Source organism: Lissotriton helveticus, chromosome 2_1, assembly GCF_964261635.1.
Source record: "Lissotriton helveticus chromosome 2_1, aLisHel1.1, whole genome shotgun sequence".
Lineage (NCBI taxonomy): Eukaryota > Metazoa > Chordata > Amphibia > Caudata > Salamandridae > Lissotriton > Lissotriton helveticus.
This window is the reverse complement of record NC_136059.1, coordinates 97,945,881-97,964,683: the sequence shown is the minus strand read 5'-3', so window position 1 is coordinate 97,964,683 and position 18,803 is coordinate 97,945,881. Positions and strand designations below refer to the sequence as shown.

General features: G+C 46.3%; 1 protein-coding gene across 1 annotated transcript in view; it reads right to left on the bottom strand.

Moving 5' to 3' along the window:
* Positions 1–1,924: 1,924 nt before the first annotated feature.
* The window catches only part of HSPA12B (heat shock protein family A (Hsp70) member 12B), a 220,093-nt gene continuing 203,214 nt past the window's right edge, over positions 1,925–18,803 (bottom strand). The window contains exon 12 of the mRNA XM_078674545.1: positions 1,925–3,882. Coding sequence (XP_078530671.1) covers positions 3,242–3,882 — 641 coding nt within the window. The 3' untranslated portion in view covers positions 1,925–3,241. The remainder of the gene's footprint in view (positions 3,883–18,803) is intronic.

Here is an 18,803-nt window from a genome sequence, read left to right as displayed (position 1 = left end):
CGAAAATCAATGATTTTCCCGTTACCGACCGGTATTTAGCCCTTTCTAATGTAGGAGGCTGGTTTTAAGGATTTGGTAATTTACCTATTCCTTATTATAAGGATTCGTAAAATACCGATTCCTTATTTTAAGGATTCATAAAATACTTATTTTAAGAAATCGGTAAATTAACAAATACTTAAAACCTATGTAGGTAGCACTCAAGTGAGTGCATTTTTGCTTGAAGGATTAGATATTTACCACCAACTACAAGTTGGTGGTAAATACCGAATACCTTTAAAAAAGCAATAATTTGCTTTTTTCAAGGTGCCATGTGGCAGACATACATGCCCTTAGGGCATGTATGTGCACCACATGTGCATACATGCACGATTCAGGGGTGCAACAGGGTGTCAATGTGACACCCTGCCACCCTTGAATATGCTCCCGCTATTACCGATTCGGTAAATACCGAATCGGTAATAGTGAATGGCTTCCCATTCATTCCTATGGGCTTCCAGGCCCAAAGGAATGAATGGGAAGGTATTTCTTATTACCGAATTGGTAATAAGAAATATTACCAAATCGGTAAATTTTATCGATTTATTACCTACATCATATTTACCGATTCCTAAATACCGAATTGGTAAAATTCGGTATTTAGGAATCGGTAAAATTAGATTACCTACATCTAGCCCAAAGTGCACTAAAATGATAATAAGGCACGTCACACTCATTGATTCTACCCTGAGCTCAAAATGTAATCTTAAAATACATGTATTTCACAGTGCTCAATGTAACCCCAGAACAGGTCCTTGGATTGCACACGTCTATTAAAATATCTGTGGTTGTAAATGTTTTTATTTTGATACAAATATATAAGGTAGATGTTAAACATATCATGATTGCCATACAATTACATTAAAATGCCCTTCATAAAGAATTAAACAAATGCAAGTCATACAAAAATAAACTTTGGGATTAGAAAATTGCATATACCGGACTGACTAGGTAATCTGAGTGTACAATCTGTTATAATGCTCATAATGTAGATACTTGAGAAAATAGGAGCAGACATCAGCGGGAACGTGTCGGCAGGGAGCAATCTGTAGATGCCTCACGAGTATTAAATGAAAGGTTCCATGCAATCCTAGATATCCGAAAAGATTTGGTTGCAAGGACCCAAGTACAGTAATATGATCTGCAAATAATGGCACTAGACCATCACACATGGGACAACATGCGACAAAAGGAATATATCTGTTTGTGTATATGGTATTTGTATTGCACGAATCTAGCTGAAGGGCAGCGGAGCCCTAAATGTATCGCGCACCATTGACATGAATGCAGTGCAAAATGGCGTCCGATTTCTTGACTGGTTACATGTGCCTATACTGATTTTGTGAATTTGTGCTAAATTTAGATGACCTCAGTGCCCAGACCCTCCATTTCTTGTTTCTAGGCCATGCAATCGTTTTAAACTCTTCCCTCTGCAAACCTCATTTTCTTTCATCCAGTGACCATCCTGTGCAGTGGGCCAGGAGTGCTCTGAAAATGGATGTTCTTATCACAAAAGGGGAGAGGAGGAGATAAGACTACCACACGTGCTCCTGAAAAAAACACCAACCAGAAAGAAGTGTGATTGCTGTACTAATGTACGTGACTCTCAGGCACATGCATCAAGGTAGGATTTTGCGAGTCCTTAATTGCGATAATTAAGGAATCACAATTTGCAATTCCTTAAATACAATTGCAATTTGAGAAATCGCAAATAATTGCAATTTCTTAAATTGCGAGTGGCAAGTTGTTTCGTGCATCGCAAAAGCTATTTTTGCGATCGCAAACGGGCGATTTTTGCGAATCGCACCGTTTGCGATCGCAAAAAGCTTTGATGCATATGGATGTCGGATCCTAACTAGGAATCCAAGTCAAAGTCCTACACGGATGATACAGAATTACTGTCCAGGAGCCTAGGGAAGTGCATCCTTATGGAAGAGGAGGCCTCACACACATAATTGTCTCATGCTTCATCATTGGCGACCTCTCCCCACCCTGAAAGGACAGTGCCACCAGGACACACTTGACCTCCTGTTAGATTCGGGTCAGGAGGGAGTTCTTAGATAAAAGCTACTGGACAAAAGAGGCATCCAGATCAGAAAGTTTGTGGTTGTTGCAAATGAATGAAACAATTTGAATAAATGTAATCAGACCCTGGCCAGGTTTCCTACTCACTCAACGCATTTTAACATATTCCAGTTTAAAAACTTACCATAGATGCTTACCGGCTGCCATACGTCAACATTTTGATCTGTGCTATAAGTTAGAACTGAAAATATTGCAATACTAGAGCTGACACTGATGACTTTTAAAGTACGAATCAGGAGTAGTAGTACGATTAAATGATTTCTATATCACTGGTGTTAATCAATTTTCAAAATACCACAACTTGATCGATATGGAACTCTGGTTAATATCAAGGTCCGCGTTGGACGGATAATAGTAGATTGGTGGCGTTAGGTCAGTCTCACCACAGTATGTGCCTTAACCCACTGAGATTGCGACCATCGTTCACAGAGTTCTCTCACTATGGTTGGTGCAAGCTCACCTGATTTCTGAAACGGACAATACATTGTGACACGTGTTTCGCTGCTTATTTTCCTTAATTGCTTGCAAGCAGCTACCTGCAGTAAATAGTCAAAAATAAGCTCTACTTTACTCCACCAATCGCAGCCTCGTTTTCAGCAAGCAAGGAAGATTACATCTGCCCATGTACACCTCTATTTTGCTTGCTCTCCTGCTCTTCAGCTGAAATGAATTTCCATTTTTATTGTTTCATGAGCTGATGTATTTTCTTTTTTTTTGTCCTGGTGTTATCAAGACAACTGCCCTGTACGTCACATTTCATCTTTGATACATTAATCTTCATCTGATTTGCTGTAGAACATACTCGATTGAAAAGCGGGTCTAAAATTGTTTCTTTGAAATTGTCTGTGTGTGTGCCTTAACCTCGGGCAGCTTCTTCCTGAAATCTAAGAAAAATCCCTTTTATCTCCTCTAAATCCCATTTTTGGTCAACAAGGATATTTGTCACTGTGAGAGCCATCAAATCTACCAATAATTGCCTCTCTTGCTGCTGAGATGACACTGTGCCCTCAGAAACACATGCACTTTAAGTGTACTTATTTTTTCAATCTGTGACGAATATGCCCGCAGGAAGAGAAAAGCATATCCTATCAGACTGAACATCATTGTCTTTTCATGATCAGTTTGACAGGAAATCGATGGCGGCCCTGACTGTTTTTGCTGTTTTGACATCCATCGCTGAGACTTTGATCTCTGTGTCCCCAAACTGCATGCATGCGCGGATCTCGCGGCGTCCCCGTTTGAGGCTCGTTTCGTCCACCTCCGACAACTCCAGGTTGATGGTCCCACACTTACGCACTCCAGGATCCGTGATGTAGACGATGTCGTCGGTGGAAGAACAATAGATATTGATAATTATTTTGCGTTGCCCAAGCCTTGCGGGACAGTAGCTGCGCTGGACGACCTCTCCCAGTGCTACCGACTGGTCAACGGAGACAAATTTGTCAAAAATATCGGTGCACCAGTTTTTCCCCTCTTTCACGAGTAGTTTTTCCTTTGGATGCTTCTCTTCCACAAATTTGTTGAGGACCCCAACTCCATAGGTCAAAGGAGACCTCCTCACTCTGACAATGGTTGGGTCAAGGCCAAACAGGACGGCCCCTTTAAGAATTGTGAGCCCAACATCCTGAGGGATGATGACCCGGCATGTGTTGCCGAAGGCTGATTGGACAGCATGTTGGAGCATTGGAGACTCCGCGAATCCGCCAACTAGGAAAAGGAACTTGATGCCTTTCACGTCTGGTTTCTTCATGAGGTCACCTATTGGAGGAGACAAAGGGATATAGATTGCACTCACAATAAAGTTAATTCCAGATGAAGTTAAGGACTTAAGTAACAGCAAACAGCATCCTCTTTATTTTGGGTATTCACAAACAAATTGAGAATTTACCACTATAGGTTTCGTCCTCTGTTTAGAGTAATTCTCCAACATTTTTGGAATTGACCAAGGTCTACAAGAGTATGCCTGGGAAACTGTGACAGTCAGAAGTTTGAAAGCGAATGCATGGAAATCTGATTTGAATTACCATTCAAAAGTATGTGAAAGCATTTTTGCATGTCTGAATTTAAATTGTACATTAGACATGAGGAAATACACATGCGATAAAATACCTCCAGCCGTATATTATAGGGATATTGCAAGTCACCAAGGAGTTCTGGTACTATAGAGGAACGAGGTCGAAAGAGTTCCTTCATCAAGTCATGGTATTCCGAGGTGACTAGCAATATCCTTAAAATGTATGGCAGAGAGTATTTTATTCCCTATAATAGATGGTAACATCATCACCCTTCATGCAAACCACTTAAAACTTTGGTGTATTCCTCTTTCATATGAAAGAGGTAGTATGGTTACAGAATTGAAGAACAAAAGTGGACTCTAACATGAAATTAAGCATAAAAAGAGCAGTTAGTAATTTGTAGCAAAATTGTAATGAAATCGGTTTAATAGACCCCAGATTGAAAAAGTACTGAGGCCCAGAGAGTGCAGAAAAAGGAAGACCGGGTCTATTTTTGCTGTAATCACCTTTACCGTGCCACAAAAAACACACATATTGAAGTCTCCTATCCACCCATTATCTTTTATTTAAAAAAACAGACCATAAGAATGAAAACAACGGATTTTTTGTGTGCGTTTAAACTGCAGCTTTAATGATTCTTTTAGGAACTGCCTTTCACCTTGAATGCTGGCCCTAGCAGGAGACATTGTGAATTCAACTGTAATAACTTGTTAGAGTTTGGTAGCTGCGTCATGCATTGTTACAGACAACTACAGACATAAGAAGTTAAGTATTAAGTATTAGGTATAAACCATTTTATAGCGCGCTCCGTTACTGGGGAGTATCCTGGCGCGGGAAAAGGAAAGGCAGACAACAAGGCACGAAGAAAAGCATCTTAGATTGCACTCTTGAATAAATGAGTTTTCAGGTGTTTTTTGAATGCAGCCACTGTTGGCATGGAGCGCAGATGGAGAGGAAGAGCGTTCCAGGCGCGAGCCACAACCACAGAAATCGACTGGCCGCCAAGTCTGGCACGTTTAAAGCGGGGAAGGGACAATTTAAACAAAGTGGAGGATCTCAGGGTGCGTGCAGGGGCATAGTTAGTGAATCTTTTTCTCAGATACAGGGGACCCTGATCATGAGTAGCACGGAACGCCAGCACCAGAGATTTAAACAAGATGCGCTGTGCAACAGGAAGCCAGTGGAGTGTGCGCATCTCAGCGCGGACGCTCTTCCATCTGGGGATATTAAATAATAGACGGACAGCCGCATTCTGGATAATTTGCAGGCGTTTCACCAGATATGAGGGAATGCCACTGAACAGTGCATTTGCATAGTCCAACCTAGCCAGTATAAGCGCCCGAGCAACAGACTCCCTAGCATCCCTCGGGAGCAAGGGAAAAAATTTGCGGAGCATTCTTAGAGTGGCAAAGCAAGTGCCAGTAAGCTTTTTAATGTGGTACTCGAATCTGAGATCCTCTGCGAACCAAATGCCAAGATTTTTGGCAGGTCTCCCCATCTCTTTCGGACTGGGAATGTTAGAAGGCCACAGAGTGCTCATAAACGAGGGGGGGAAAGAACCATAAAAAAGCACTTCGGATTTGTCCTCATTGCATTTCAACTGGGCCTGCGTTAACCAGCGAAATACAGAGGACAAACACAGATGGACTGTAGACGTATCCAGGTTATCATCTGGCCAAGTGAACAGCAGTTGGGTATCATCGGCATACCCTATGATCTTAGCCCCAAACTGTTCCGCTAGATAGACCAGGGGGGTGATGTAAACATTGAACAGTAAGGGGCTAAGAGTGGATCCCTGCGGGACCCCTGTAAGCAGAGGTTTGGGCTCAGAGGCATGGGGAGGCATCCAGACCTGCTGGGTCCTATCAGAAAGAAAAGAGGACAGCCAGTCTAACACAACCCCCCCAATGCCTATGGCAGACAGCCGGCCAAGGAGAAGCTCATGAGGGACGGTATCGAAAGCGGCCGAGAGGTCCAATAAAATTAGGACCGCTCTGCCACCTCCGTCTAAACAGTCCCGAATGGCCTCGCTCATCTCCAACAGGGCCGTCTCGGTGCTGTATGCAGCCCTAAAGCCCGATTGAGCAGGGTGGAGGGCGTTGGAGGTTTCAACAAAGCTCTCCAATTGTTGAAATACCACCTTCTCACAGATTTTCGTGAGTGCCGGTAAAAGGGAGATGGGACGGTAATTCCCAGGAGCCGACCAGTCCAGTCCCGGTTTTTTCAAAAGCGGCAGAAGTTTGGCCTGTTTCCAAACAAGAGGAACCTCGCCCGCAGCCAGGGAGAGATTCACTATCTGCGTGATCTCAGTGCAGACTGTTTCTGCTACCTCCGAAAGCACCCGGGCTGGACACGGATCGGCTGGAGAGCCGGATTTCAGGGACTGGAGTAGGGGGAGAGTAACACCCTCCGTGATTTGCGCAAAGTTCATAAATTGCTGTCCAGAACATGGGCATAGGGAGGGACACATGCCAGCTGCAGAGCAGTCGGCGGGAAGAGCCGCTAAAAGGTCTAGCTGGATCCTCGCTATTTTGGTGATAAAGAAGGTGGACAACTCCTCGCACCATTGCGTCGAGGGCGGGCGGGAGACAGCCTCAGCAACAGGTGCCACAAAGCTTTTGACAATAGCAAAGATCTCTTTGCTGTTGTTATCTGCCTTGGCGATGCGCCCTGCATAGTAGTTCCCCTTAGCTACCTTAATGGCTGCATAGTAATCTTTTTGGGCGAGCCGTAGGGCGGATTTAGCCTCAGGGCTATATACACGTCTCCACGCTCGTTCAAGTTTTTTGCACCCCAGTTTCAGCTCCCTCAGTTCAGGGGAGAACCAAGGTTGAGAGGGGGAGCGTCTGGCTCTGGTCAGCGTGGTTTGCTTCGTGGAGGCAGTAGCAGCCTGCCGTACCCACTCATTAAATTCGCAGACCGCATCGACCAGAAGCGTCTTAGATTTTGGGCGAGTTTTTGCCAGGGCCTGTCTAAACGCAGGCAAATTAATCTTTTGGGAGTGGAAAATAGAGGGTGGGAGACTAAGCTCTGTAATCTCCCACATGAACCTGACCAGATCATGGTCGGACCAGGTAGTTTTTTCAACAATCACAGACTGAATGGGGAAATTAGAGCATACCAGATCAAGCAGATGACCACCCGTATGCGTCGGAGCAGTCACCCATTGCTTGAGCTGAGCGAGCTCAAGAATTTCACCAAGCCTGCGGGCTTCAGGGGAGTCAGGAACATCCATGTGAATATTTAGGTCGCCGACCAAAAGAAACTTAGGAAAACCTAAGGCCCGCGGCACTAAATATTCTTCTAGGGAGTCCAGAAAGTGGGTAGCCTGGCCCGGGGGCCTGTAGATCAGAGAACCTCCTAAGGTAAAATGGGGGGAAGTTTTGATGGAAAAGTGGAGAACCTCACCCCCTACATCCACAATCGGAGGCTCAGAAGCAAAGCTCCACTCTTCTTTGAAAACAACTGCTAATCCCCCCCCTCTACCCAAGGGTCGATCCACCCTAACAATCTTAAACCCTCTGGGGACAGCAAGTTCTACGCTGGGAGCGGAAGTACTGGTCATCCATGTCTCCGTGAGGAACAGTAACTCCAGCTGGCCGTCCACCAGTAGTTCAAAGATCTCAGCGGCATGCCTAACCGCAGATCTAGCGTTAATCAGTCCCGCCCTAATGTTGGTAGCAGAAGCGTTATTGACTAGACGGGGGGGGGGGAGGGTTGGGGAAGAAAACCACAGGTGGGGCATTTGGACAGAACACAGTCCAAATCCGCACGTGTACAAGGCACATCCTTGGCGGGGGGAGCAAGTCTCCAAAGAACATGGCGCGAGTACTTGCGTGTCTCTGAGATGGCCATCCCCAGAAATCGCCGAGCAGAGTGGCAGGTCCTGGGCCCGTCCGAGGCACGGACGGGCACAGACGGGCCCTCCTTTGGCGCTCCTTCAGCGCGCAGACGGCGCGCCCGCTGCGCGCGACCGCTGCGCATCCTAGGAGGCATCCCCATTTAATGCACAAGCCCCTCCCCGAGCTGGAGCGCTAACTCCGTTCCAGTAGGGGTCCGGGACTCCCAAGATGGCGCCCGACCTGTCCCTCCACACAATCGGCACTGGCAAGCCGCGGTGGACCGGGGAGCAGGGGGACCAGCAAGCAACAATTAGGTAAGTTTTAAAAAACAAACAATTTGTAACAACACTACACAATTAGTAAGTCAATTGAGTGAGTGAAAACGAACTCGTTATTAAAAGGATTAAAAAGGTTAAGAGCGCCTGCTGCGCTAGTACTGTGCAGAAAAGGAGGGCAGAAGAGAATCACTCGCAGTCTGCTCGCCTTAATTTTTCCAAGCGCTATCGCAAGGCGCTGCCACCACCTCGCTCAAACGCACAGGACTGCCAGAACTAATCCTATTTAATGCACAAGCCCCTCCCCGAGCTGGAGCGCTAACTCCGTTCCAGTAGGGGTCCGGGACTCCCAAGATGGCGCCCGACCTGTCCCTCCACACAATCGGCACTGGCAAGCCGCGGTGGACCGGGGAGCAGGGGGACCAGCAAGCAACAATTAGGTAAGTTTTAAAAAACAAACAATTTGTAACAACACTACACAATTAGTAAGTCAATTGAGTGAGTGAAAACGAACTCGTTATTAAAAGGATTAAAAAGGTTAAGAGCGCCTGCTGCGCTAGTACTGTGCAGAAAAGGAGGGCAGAAGAGAATCACTCGCAGTCTGCTCGCCTTAATTTTTCCAAGCGCTATCGCAAGGCGCTGCCACCACCTCGCTCAAACGCAAGAAGTTGCTTGTAATAAGGAAATTAGAGACTGGATTTTATACAGGAATTGCAGACTCACATGTATTTTATGCGCTTTCCTACTCCAACAAATAGATTTCCTCCTGCTATCAGAGAAGTAAACGTCCCCAGGTTTCTATGGTGTGAATGGGGCTTGGAGTGGATTGAATAACCATAGAAAATGCACGTTTCCATAATTACCAGGTTATTCCACTCGCTGGCAATGGCAGAATACTTATTCATAAGAAAAAGGATGGCTGACACATCTTTAGACATTTCTACAAGAATACACCTTGGTTTTTGCATTTGCATTAGATCTTACACAGGAACAGCTCTGCATGAGCCAGGACTGATGGTCTAAAGTGGCCCATTACTGTGGAATCTCGTCAGTAGCTTGGTGGGATATATGTTTTGATTCATTGTAAAATGTTTAACTAAGAAAATGTCATTATTTATTCATTTAGCCATTATCTAAAAATATTCCATCTCATGCATATATCATCTTAACCGGTGTCTTAAACATTTTAACTAGCTGACACTGTGAAAGTGTGTTCCGGCCACACCTTCTCTGCGCTGCCATTATCAGAGTTCACAGGCACACAGTAAACTATTTACTCAACTCACAACATTTGCATGCGTAGTGTTTTACGTCCCAAGTGCTAACATACTGAATAATGCATTCCCCTTTAATGGTGACCATTAACAAGCATTGCAGATGCAGATGCCTGGGGACGATGAATTCATATTGGTTTAAAGAAAGGCCAAAAGTATACTTGAAAATGAGAGCTGTCTGAGTGACTTTTTTTGCACCTCGTATTTTTTGCGTTCTTGCTACAGCCGGCTTCAGCCATCTGTCGCAGACAGCACTGTAGATAGTACTACAGCAAGTGGGCACTGTGTCCGCCCTGGGTGATGATTACATGGCTTTCTTATCTATCTCAGTTCCCTTGTTTTTTTGTCGGGTGGCTGCCCTCCCTCTTCTGGGTTTGTACTTCCCTTGGAGCTTAGTTTGTTTTTCGTTCCCTTTGATTCCAAACAGATGTAGGCTGTGCTGTAGCAGTCAAGAGTGCAGCAGGTGCAGTGGCACTGAGGCCGAGGGTGTGAGGAGCCATTTGCACCTGTACTGTGACATTATTCTGATACCAAACAGGTGGTAAGGGGACCCATTTCCATTTGCTTTCATGGTGGCGCATGGCTCCCTCGCTACACCTGCCTTTATCACTCCACTGCTGGTGCCATGGAACTACTTTTATTTGACTTTCACTTGTTCTTTTGCACTCCATGGGAGTGTATGTCTTTCCCTTCTTCTCTTGCTCTCCTAATTCACCCTATCTCTCATCTCCCGCCCTCTACCCCATTCCTCCTCCATGGAATGCCAGGAGCAAGATGGCGGCCTTGGCGATGCCCTTGAAGAGGTTTGACTGCACCTTCCTGTATCACTTTGTGCCCCTTTTGCTATTACTCTCTCACTCCACAGCCACCCCTCTCCTGCTATTGGCTTTGCCATAGCTGGATGCTTTTAATATGCGCCTGCATTGGCAAAGCCAACATAAGCATCCGACCACGTTAAAAGCGTAGAAAATATTGTATTTTATACTTTAAAGATGGCCGCCACAATTGTTTTCTATACTGTTAAAATCATGACCTAGCGGCCATCTTGAAAGTATAGCAAATAATGTTTTCTGTGCTCTAACATGGCTGGATGCCACTATTGGCTTTGCCAAAGCTGGTGCATTGTATCTGGAACTGACAAAGCTAAGAGCGTCCCCCGCAAAGCATTGGCAAAGCCAAACTGATTGACGTTGCCAAAGCTTGTTAGGACAATCAACAGACTACATGACAAAGGAATACAAAAGTAAAACGCTCTGTGTGCAATCTGTCTGCCCTGCTATAAACCAAATTCATGTTGCTACACTCTGTCTGACCTTAACTTGTACATGTTCAGTAGAATGTATACATCTCATGCCTTCAGTGTCACTCCAGTCCTAAAGGTGACATGCTGTCTTTAGACCTTTTAACCTTTTAGATTTTCAGATACACTCAATTGACAGCACTTAACAGACAAACCTGAATCAATTCTGGCCATTACAGATAAAACATTTACCAATAGCTACAGTATATAGATAAACGAGCAATGGCAAAGCAACTAAATCTAGACCTTAGGAAGCATACATATTTCCTTTAATTTTTGTTTTGCAAAGATATGTAATTTGCAAAAACAAATTTGACAAAATATAGAAATAATCAAAAAGGCTAGGTTTGGCACTGCAGTGCACTGGTTTTCAGGTGGCTGTGCACCAATGATGAGGCAGGATGCTGTACCCTACAGTGTAAGAGAGCCAATGGATGTAGTGGGCTGGCCCTGTGCCCCGTGCTGTGTGCTGTGGTCGGTTGACCTAACATGTAAATGACATTTGAACAGGCCAGAAGATTAAGTAGGCTCGCTCGAAACCCTAGTATATATGTATATATTTTTCTAAAAAACATGGTCTAACAAGACTGCTAATGTGCCTCTAGGCCAGATCTAAAATGTAAGGGGCTTAATTACAAGCCCCTTGCGCTGCCAGAGCGTCACATTTAATATTGGAAAAAGTGACGTACCGGCGGAGCAAGGGGCTTGAAAATGAGCTCCTAGGTACATCACTTTAAGAATGAACGTTTGGATTTGCTTCAATTTCCTCTGTTTCAAGGTGTAAGTATTATGTGATATAGCTGGTGGATCTTATCGTGAGATGCTAAGTATTGTGTGATGTGGCCTTATCATGTAACACTAAGTATTGTGTGATGTGACTGGAGGGCCTTATGATGTGATACTAAGTATTGTGTGATGTGGTTGGTGGGCCTTATCATGTAACACTAAGTATTGAGTGATGTGGCTGGTGGGCCTTTTCATGAGATACTAAGTATTGTGTGATGTGGCCTTATCATGTATGTGATAAAGTGCCATCTTTCTTGCCTTGGTATGCCCCCACTTTTTTCTGAACTGCTGAGTGTGCCCTGGGTTCCTGCCAACCAGGTACCCAGGGCCTGTGTTTCTTCCCTAAAAACTGTGTTGAAACGAAAACCCAATTGGCATCTCTGGCCACCTGTCAGCCCCTAGTAAATTGCACCCTAGGTACCCAGGGCATGGTGACCAGAGAAGACCCCTAAGGACTGCAGCACTTATTGTGCCACCCTCAGGGGCCCTGTACCTTGGTACTCACACACTGCCTTTGCAGGCTGAGTGCCTAAGTACAGAACTAAACAAGGAGTCGACATGGCACACATCCCTCTGTACCATGCCCACAGACCCACTGCCCTGGCATACACCAGTCACCCCTCTAGCTGGGTGACCTATGCCAGTGGTGTGGGCACAGGGGCATGAGCCCTGTGCCCCTACAGTACCCAGGGTCATTCCTGGGCACTGTAAGTGCAGTGATGCCATTAAGAGTATATGGTGCTGGGAGGTTGTCATTACGAACTCCACAGCACCATAATGGCTACACTGAAGACTGACAAGTTCGGTACCAAACTTCTCAGCACATTAAACCCGCACTGATGCCAGTGTGAGATTTAATGTAAAATGCACCAGAGGGCATCTTAGAGATGCCCCCTGAAACCCTAACCTACAATCCACGTCTGGGCTGAGTGGCTGCAGAGGCTGCCACACAGCAGACATGTTGCTGGACCCCTGGGTAGGAGAGCCCCCACTCTCCTGGGCCTGCAACAATGCACATCCTGGGCGAGGTGCTAGGTCTCCTTCCCCAGGATGGGCAGGGGGAAGCTTCAAAGGCATGCAGCCTCTGTGAGCTTCCCCAGACCATTTGCTGTACCCAGCAATCAGCCCCCACCAGTCCTGACCCCCACTCTGGCGGGAAGACTGGCGGGAAAAACTACGTCAGGAAGAGGGGTTGCCAGTCGGTGCTAACCCCACCCCTCAGGTAGGGGAGACGAGGTGAAGCACGACCCCGGCTCCGGCCATCTTGGAGATGGGGAGCCCAACCCACTCACAGCTAGGCTCCTGCCCCCCTCTCACAGGAGAGGAGCAGGCTAGGGGCTGTACCCACCCCAGGACAGGGACCCATTGGTCCCTGCCCTTGCCCTACCTAGTAACGCCGCTAAATCCAGTATTTAGGGGCTGCCTGACTTTCCTTCCTCAGATCCCAAAAGAAAAAAGAAGAAAGAAGAACAAGAGGAAGAAGACCCGCCGTGCAGCTGCTAACAACAGGACGACAACAACTGACTTGGCCCCAGCACTACCGGCCTGTCGATCCTGGAATCTCCTCCTGCCTAACCTCCCGGCGATTCCTGCGGACAGCAACCTTGGGACACCGAGAGGACCTGCCTGCCTTGACCCTCCTAAAGACTGGGACTACCATCAGCAGAGGCTCTGCTGCAACAACTCACCTGGTGCCAGCCAGGAAGCTCTGCACCAGCCCACTCAGCACCCGCCGAGCCTGGGCCGTGCCCAACTGAACCAAGACCACGAGGACGTCCCTCCGGCGACTGGGACCCAAATTCCAGTGCCCAAAGACCCTCCTCGACGAACCAGACGACGCTGAGGTTCCGTAAAAATCGTTACGGTGTTCCAGGCATGAACGAATATGGGCAAGTAAGGTATCTATGAACCGTAAATGATGTGTCCAGTAAGTGTACGCGTTTTCGCTACACTACCTGGCATGGTTCGCCTTATTTACGTGTTCCTACATCTGAACCCTTGGGTTCCATTTTAGATACGGCATCCATTTTGTTTCTTGCCCTCACGTAGTCAGCGAACAGGCAACTGTCCGCATCGTGACTTTTTAGTTCCCAAGCTTTACGGAAGAAGCATATTCCTTTCATGCGTCTTTTATGAGTAGGGGGGAGACACTGCTAAAGCAGTTGCCTCCGCTCGGAGGTGATCCTGCCGTGCCGGTCTATTGTTTCAGCCTCGCACGTGCTGGGATCAAGTCCTTTTAGGCTACGATTACGCATCCAATATTATCCTCACACTCCCTCTTCCCTGCTGTCTGACTTCCTTGCAGCTGTTCTTGTCTCTTTCTCCTGTTTTACAACTCAAGTGGAATGTACCTAATGGTGGGAAGATGTGCTTTTACAGTTGGAACTGGTGATGTTAATGTAATTATGTTCCGGTGCTCTGAATACATGAAAGCGATCCTTTGAATTTTACTGTGGGAAATGAGTTGTAACCTTTTGCTTACATATTGTGCAATGACAAAATCCTGTATAAAAGAGAGCGACCCACATATGCAATTTGAAGCAGACTCTCAGAACCTACACTCCGCTGTACTTCTTGTGACTTTTGCCTCCCTGCAGTAATAAACGCTGATCTTTGACGCCGAAGGAAGTCTCCCGTGTCTCTGTCTTTAGTGCGCCAGAACAGGTATCCCACGAAGGTTTTAGGTGTTGTTCCCTGGCACCGCTGGGCCTTAAATAATCCAGTCCTTCAGTTGGCGCCCAACTCGGGGCGACATCGGCGGTACCGGTCCAAAGCCTGACGATTGTGAGGAACTTCGTGTGAAATCTCCGAGGAAAAGGTGCACCCCGCTTCATCGATCCTGTTGTCGAAATAAGTGGTCCGAAGATTTTTCCCGCGAAGATTCCCGCCTCCTGACGGCTGCGACGGACCGATGCCCCGACTGTCGACCTGTTTTTGACGCCTGGCGTAGACCTTTCGTACAAGCGTGACGATAGACGGGCCTTCCGGGTGACGCCATTATATTTTCAGTTAAGTATTTGTGGGTCGCTCCCAGTCCTTAGTGGTTGTTGCAGCTTATTGAAGCTTTGTTGTATTGCATGGTTCCATTGCATTTGTGGTTCTTAGTTGTTGGTCCTTAGTTGTTATTTGACAATTGCAATTGCCAAAAACCGAGGGTTTTGTCTTTCACGAAGAATTAGTGCTTCGGTAACCCTTTGAAGTTTGATACTAGGTTAGTGTGCACGATGCCTAGCCATAGTGGTTTTCTTGGTTTCCTTAAATGTTGCAACAAGGATTCCCGGTTGGAGGACTCGTGTCCGATACCTCCAGTTGGAACTCCGATATATGAGCTCTATAGTCGACATGGTGTGGGTCCTATTATATATAATAAATATTGGGTCCGTTACACGAAAAAAGATTGTGTCCTTAGTTGGCCACCACATGGAAGTTTTGACCACACGGTTTTAGATAACCTTGAAGCTAAATTGTTTAAAAGGAAAGCTAGGCCAGCTATGTTTGATTCCTTTCGGTTGTGGCGTAAAGAGGCCAAGCAGAAAGAAATAAAGCAGTCTAAAAAGAATCGAAGAGACGGTTTGGTCCCGATAATGCAACTTGTACAACAATGTCAGCGAGATAAAGAAGAAAAAGAAATAGAAGTTTCTACTAGATTACATCACATGAGGATAGACAAATGTTATCCGGTTTTACCAACTAGTCCTGATAAGAAAGAGGAGGATCCGAAGGAGGATCCCCTGTTAACGTATTTCATGAACTCGCCACCTCCATATGCACAGGGTGCTACGGCTCCTGTAGTTCCTCCTGTGGTACCGCCTGTAATTCCTTCTGTTGTCCCTCCTGTTACTCCGGCGGCTGCTGGTCAGCCCGTTGTTGGTCCTGTATTCGTCCCTCCTACCGCTCCTGTGCCTGTACCTCCTCAGCCTCTTATCCCTGCTACCCCGACTACCTTGCCTGCTTCTACTACGCCTACCTTCACTTCTAATGTTGTTGCTCCTGTTCTTCTTTCTTCTTCTCCTTCTGTTCGTAATCGTATCCCTAATGCTGTTGCTACCCTTTATTCACCGCTTACTGGTCAGTTATTTCCACTTGATCTTTCTGAAACTCCCCAGAGACGGAGTCAGATCCCTAGTGGAAGGGAAAAAAGAGACGTTAGTGACAATGGCACGTAGGTGGATAAGACACCCTGCTAACTACCCTCCACGCATGGTTTTGGAGACGTTTTCTCAGTTTAATGAGCCTACACAGAGATTCGTGTTCGAAGAAATGTGTAACTTTTTGAGGGAAGAATGGTATAATGATGATTTAGATAATGGACCGCCCGATGTGACTGAGCTTCAGAGTCAATTCTCGAACGGTATGGTTGTGGGTGGAGATGTACGGCGTGCACTAGAGCGACTGTTAGCCTATAGATCCTCAGTGCCTTCTCGTGTATTAGTTAATGATGACACCGACAAAACGAAAACGAACGCTGGTCAGTATCCTATGCGAGAGGTTCCGCCACTTTGGGTGCCAGGTGATCCACAAGCTCACCCTCCGGTTTTACCGCATTTCCGAAGAGTTTGGATACACCTCCCATGGAAACGATCAGAAGTTTTGCAAGTGAAGCAATCTTTGCCTGATCCGCGTAAGAATCCGGCTGGTTACTATAAGGAGTTATCCCAATTGGTGGACGCTTCTGTTATGAACCTTGCCGACATCGACATGCTGTTTGGTAATGTCGTACGCAACCGGTTTGGGCGAAAATTCGCCAAGCAAATCATGCAAATGAGTTAGGTGGTGATTGGGCTGCACTAATAGCGGCTGATGGATTACAAGTTGGTGGGGCTAAGCCTGATCAGTTAATTTTAGATTTACCTCAGAAAATCATTACACTTATGAAAACTCTCATGCCGGCGATGAAGGTGAACTGGGATAAATTATCAGCCTGTAAGCAAAAGAAAGACGAGAGTGTCTCGGACTTCTTTACAAGGTTTGAGGAAGCGTTTGTCGACCACGGGGGTCAGGACATGGGCTCCGAGGGAGGTCAGCGGTTATTTGTCGATAAGTTTGTGTTGAATTTGTTGCCTGAACTATGCAACAAATTGAAGAATTCAGAAAGTGCATGGGCTGTTTCAACCACCGCACAGATATTAGCGACGGCTCAATACTATGAGAATAGGGAAAAGGAAGAAAGTGATCGTGCAGATAAGAAAACGAAGGAGCTCAAAACGAAGGTTTTGTTGCAGCAAGCGTATCCTCCACGATCAAATCAAAATGATTCGCAACAGCAGTATCGACCACGAGCACAGCCCAATAGGATGCAGCCGCGCTCTGACAACTTTGACTATAGATCTTCACTTGGGTATAATCAGTGCGCATATTGTAGGCGAGAGGGTCATATCAAGTATGATTGTCCTGCTCTACGTGACCGCCTTAATGGTGTGTCGACTAGAGGGGGTCATGGTGGCCCCCAACAGTCATCTCGAGGTAGAGGCCGTGGTATCGCTCAAAGCCAGACTGAGCGCCCTAATACGTCCTCGGACGCGAATAATTGTTTTGACCAGCGAAATGTAAGGTCCGATAAATCAGCGCAGTATTACGCGGACGACTATTACGTTGAACATGAGACTGTTGTAAACGACCGTTACTAGGACAGCCACCGACAGAGAGAGGGAGTAGTATCAGTTCCGGTTGATCAGAGTGGGCCTTACGTCGCAGTTGCTACATCTGGCGTAGTTGAGCCTTTTCTGTTAGACACTGGTGCGACGAAAAGTTCCATCATGCATTCGAAACTCCCTGGCGCACCTTTGTCTGGCTTAACAAATGTTTCCGTTGGATTCTCTGGCGCCCCGGTTAGCAATCCTGTCTCTAGCCCTTTGCCCCTTACTATTGGTCCTCGTGAGCTGGAGGCTCCATTGATTCTATCTACTGGTTGTGGTGAGAATCTTTTGGGTCTGGATTTGCTAAAACGGTTATATGCGACTTTGTATTGCTCTCCTGAAGGAGTGGAGCTTACATTAGGTCGGAGAGTAATCTCTCCTATGTACTTGTCGATCGATAAATTCCCACCGGAATTGAGCTCTCTTCCTGCGTCTCTATGGGCCACAGGTCCCAATGACGTGGGTCTCTTGGACATCCCACCTTATGTAATCAAGCTGAAGCCAAATGTGCGATTGCCACGTATACCACAGTATCGTATCTCCATTGAGGGAGAACGGGCGCTATTAGCGATTGTACACGACCTGATCAAAAAGGATGTCGTTGAAGAAACTCGAGGAAATGTGTGTAATAGTCCTGTACTACCAATTTTAAAACGCACTGATCCATCTAAACCTCCTGTGTATCGTTTCATAATTGATTTGAGAGAAGTGAATAAAATCGTGATCCCACAGTTTCCCGTGGTCCCTGATATAACGGCTTTGTTGACCCTGATTCCAGCTTCTGCCTCCTGGTTCACGGTGATCGATCTAAAGAATGCTTTCTTTAGTATCCCGATTGCTGAGGAAAGCAGAGATCTATTCGGATTCCCATTAGGTGGTCGCAGTTTTAGACTGAAACGCGCACCACAGGGCTATTGTGAGAGTCCGTCGATCTACAGTCAAGCCCTTAAAACTCAACTTGATTCATTTATATTACCGGCAGGCGCAGCCTTGATTCAGTACGTTGATGACCTGTTGGTCGCCGCTGATACCGAAGATATTTGTAGAACTGCTACAGTATCATTGTTGCGGCATTTATGTGACTTACATCACAAGGTGTCACCTTCCAAGCTGCAATATTGTTGCCAAGAAGTAACCTACTTAGGTCACTTATTATCAAAAGAAGGGAGAAGGTTGACCCCAGAGAGAATTGCAGCGATTACTCGAATGACTGTGCCAAAAACTCAGAGAGATGTACGTGCCTTTCTAGGTATCACGTCATACTGCAGACAATGGATCCCAAATTTTTCTCTATTGGCGAAAACATTGTTAGCTCTCACGTGCAAGGATGTTCCGACTCCTTTGCCATGGACTGAAGAGTGTCAGAAAAGTTTCTCTGAATTACGTGATGCGTTGTGTTCGGCTCCTGTGTTAGGTACTCCTGATTACAGTAAGCCGTTTACACTGTACGTTCATGAGAGGGATGGTTGTGCGTTGAGTGTTCTGGCACAACAATTCGGCGACAAACAGCATCCATGCGCATATTTTTCTTCGACCTTAGACCCAGTAGCT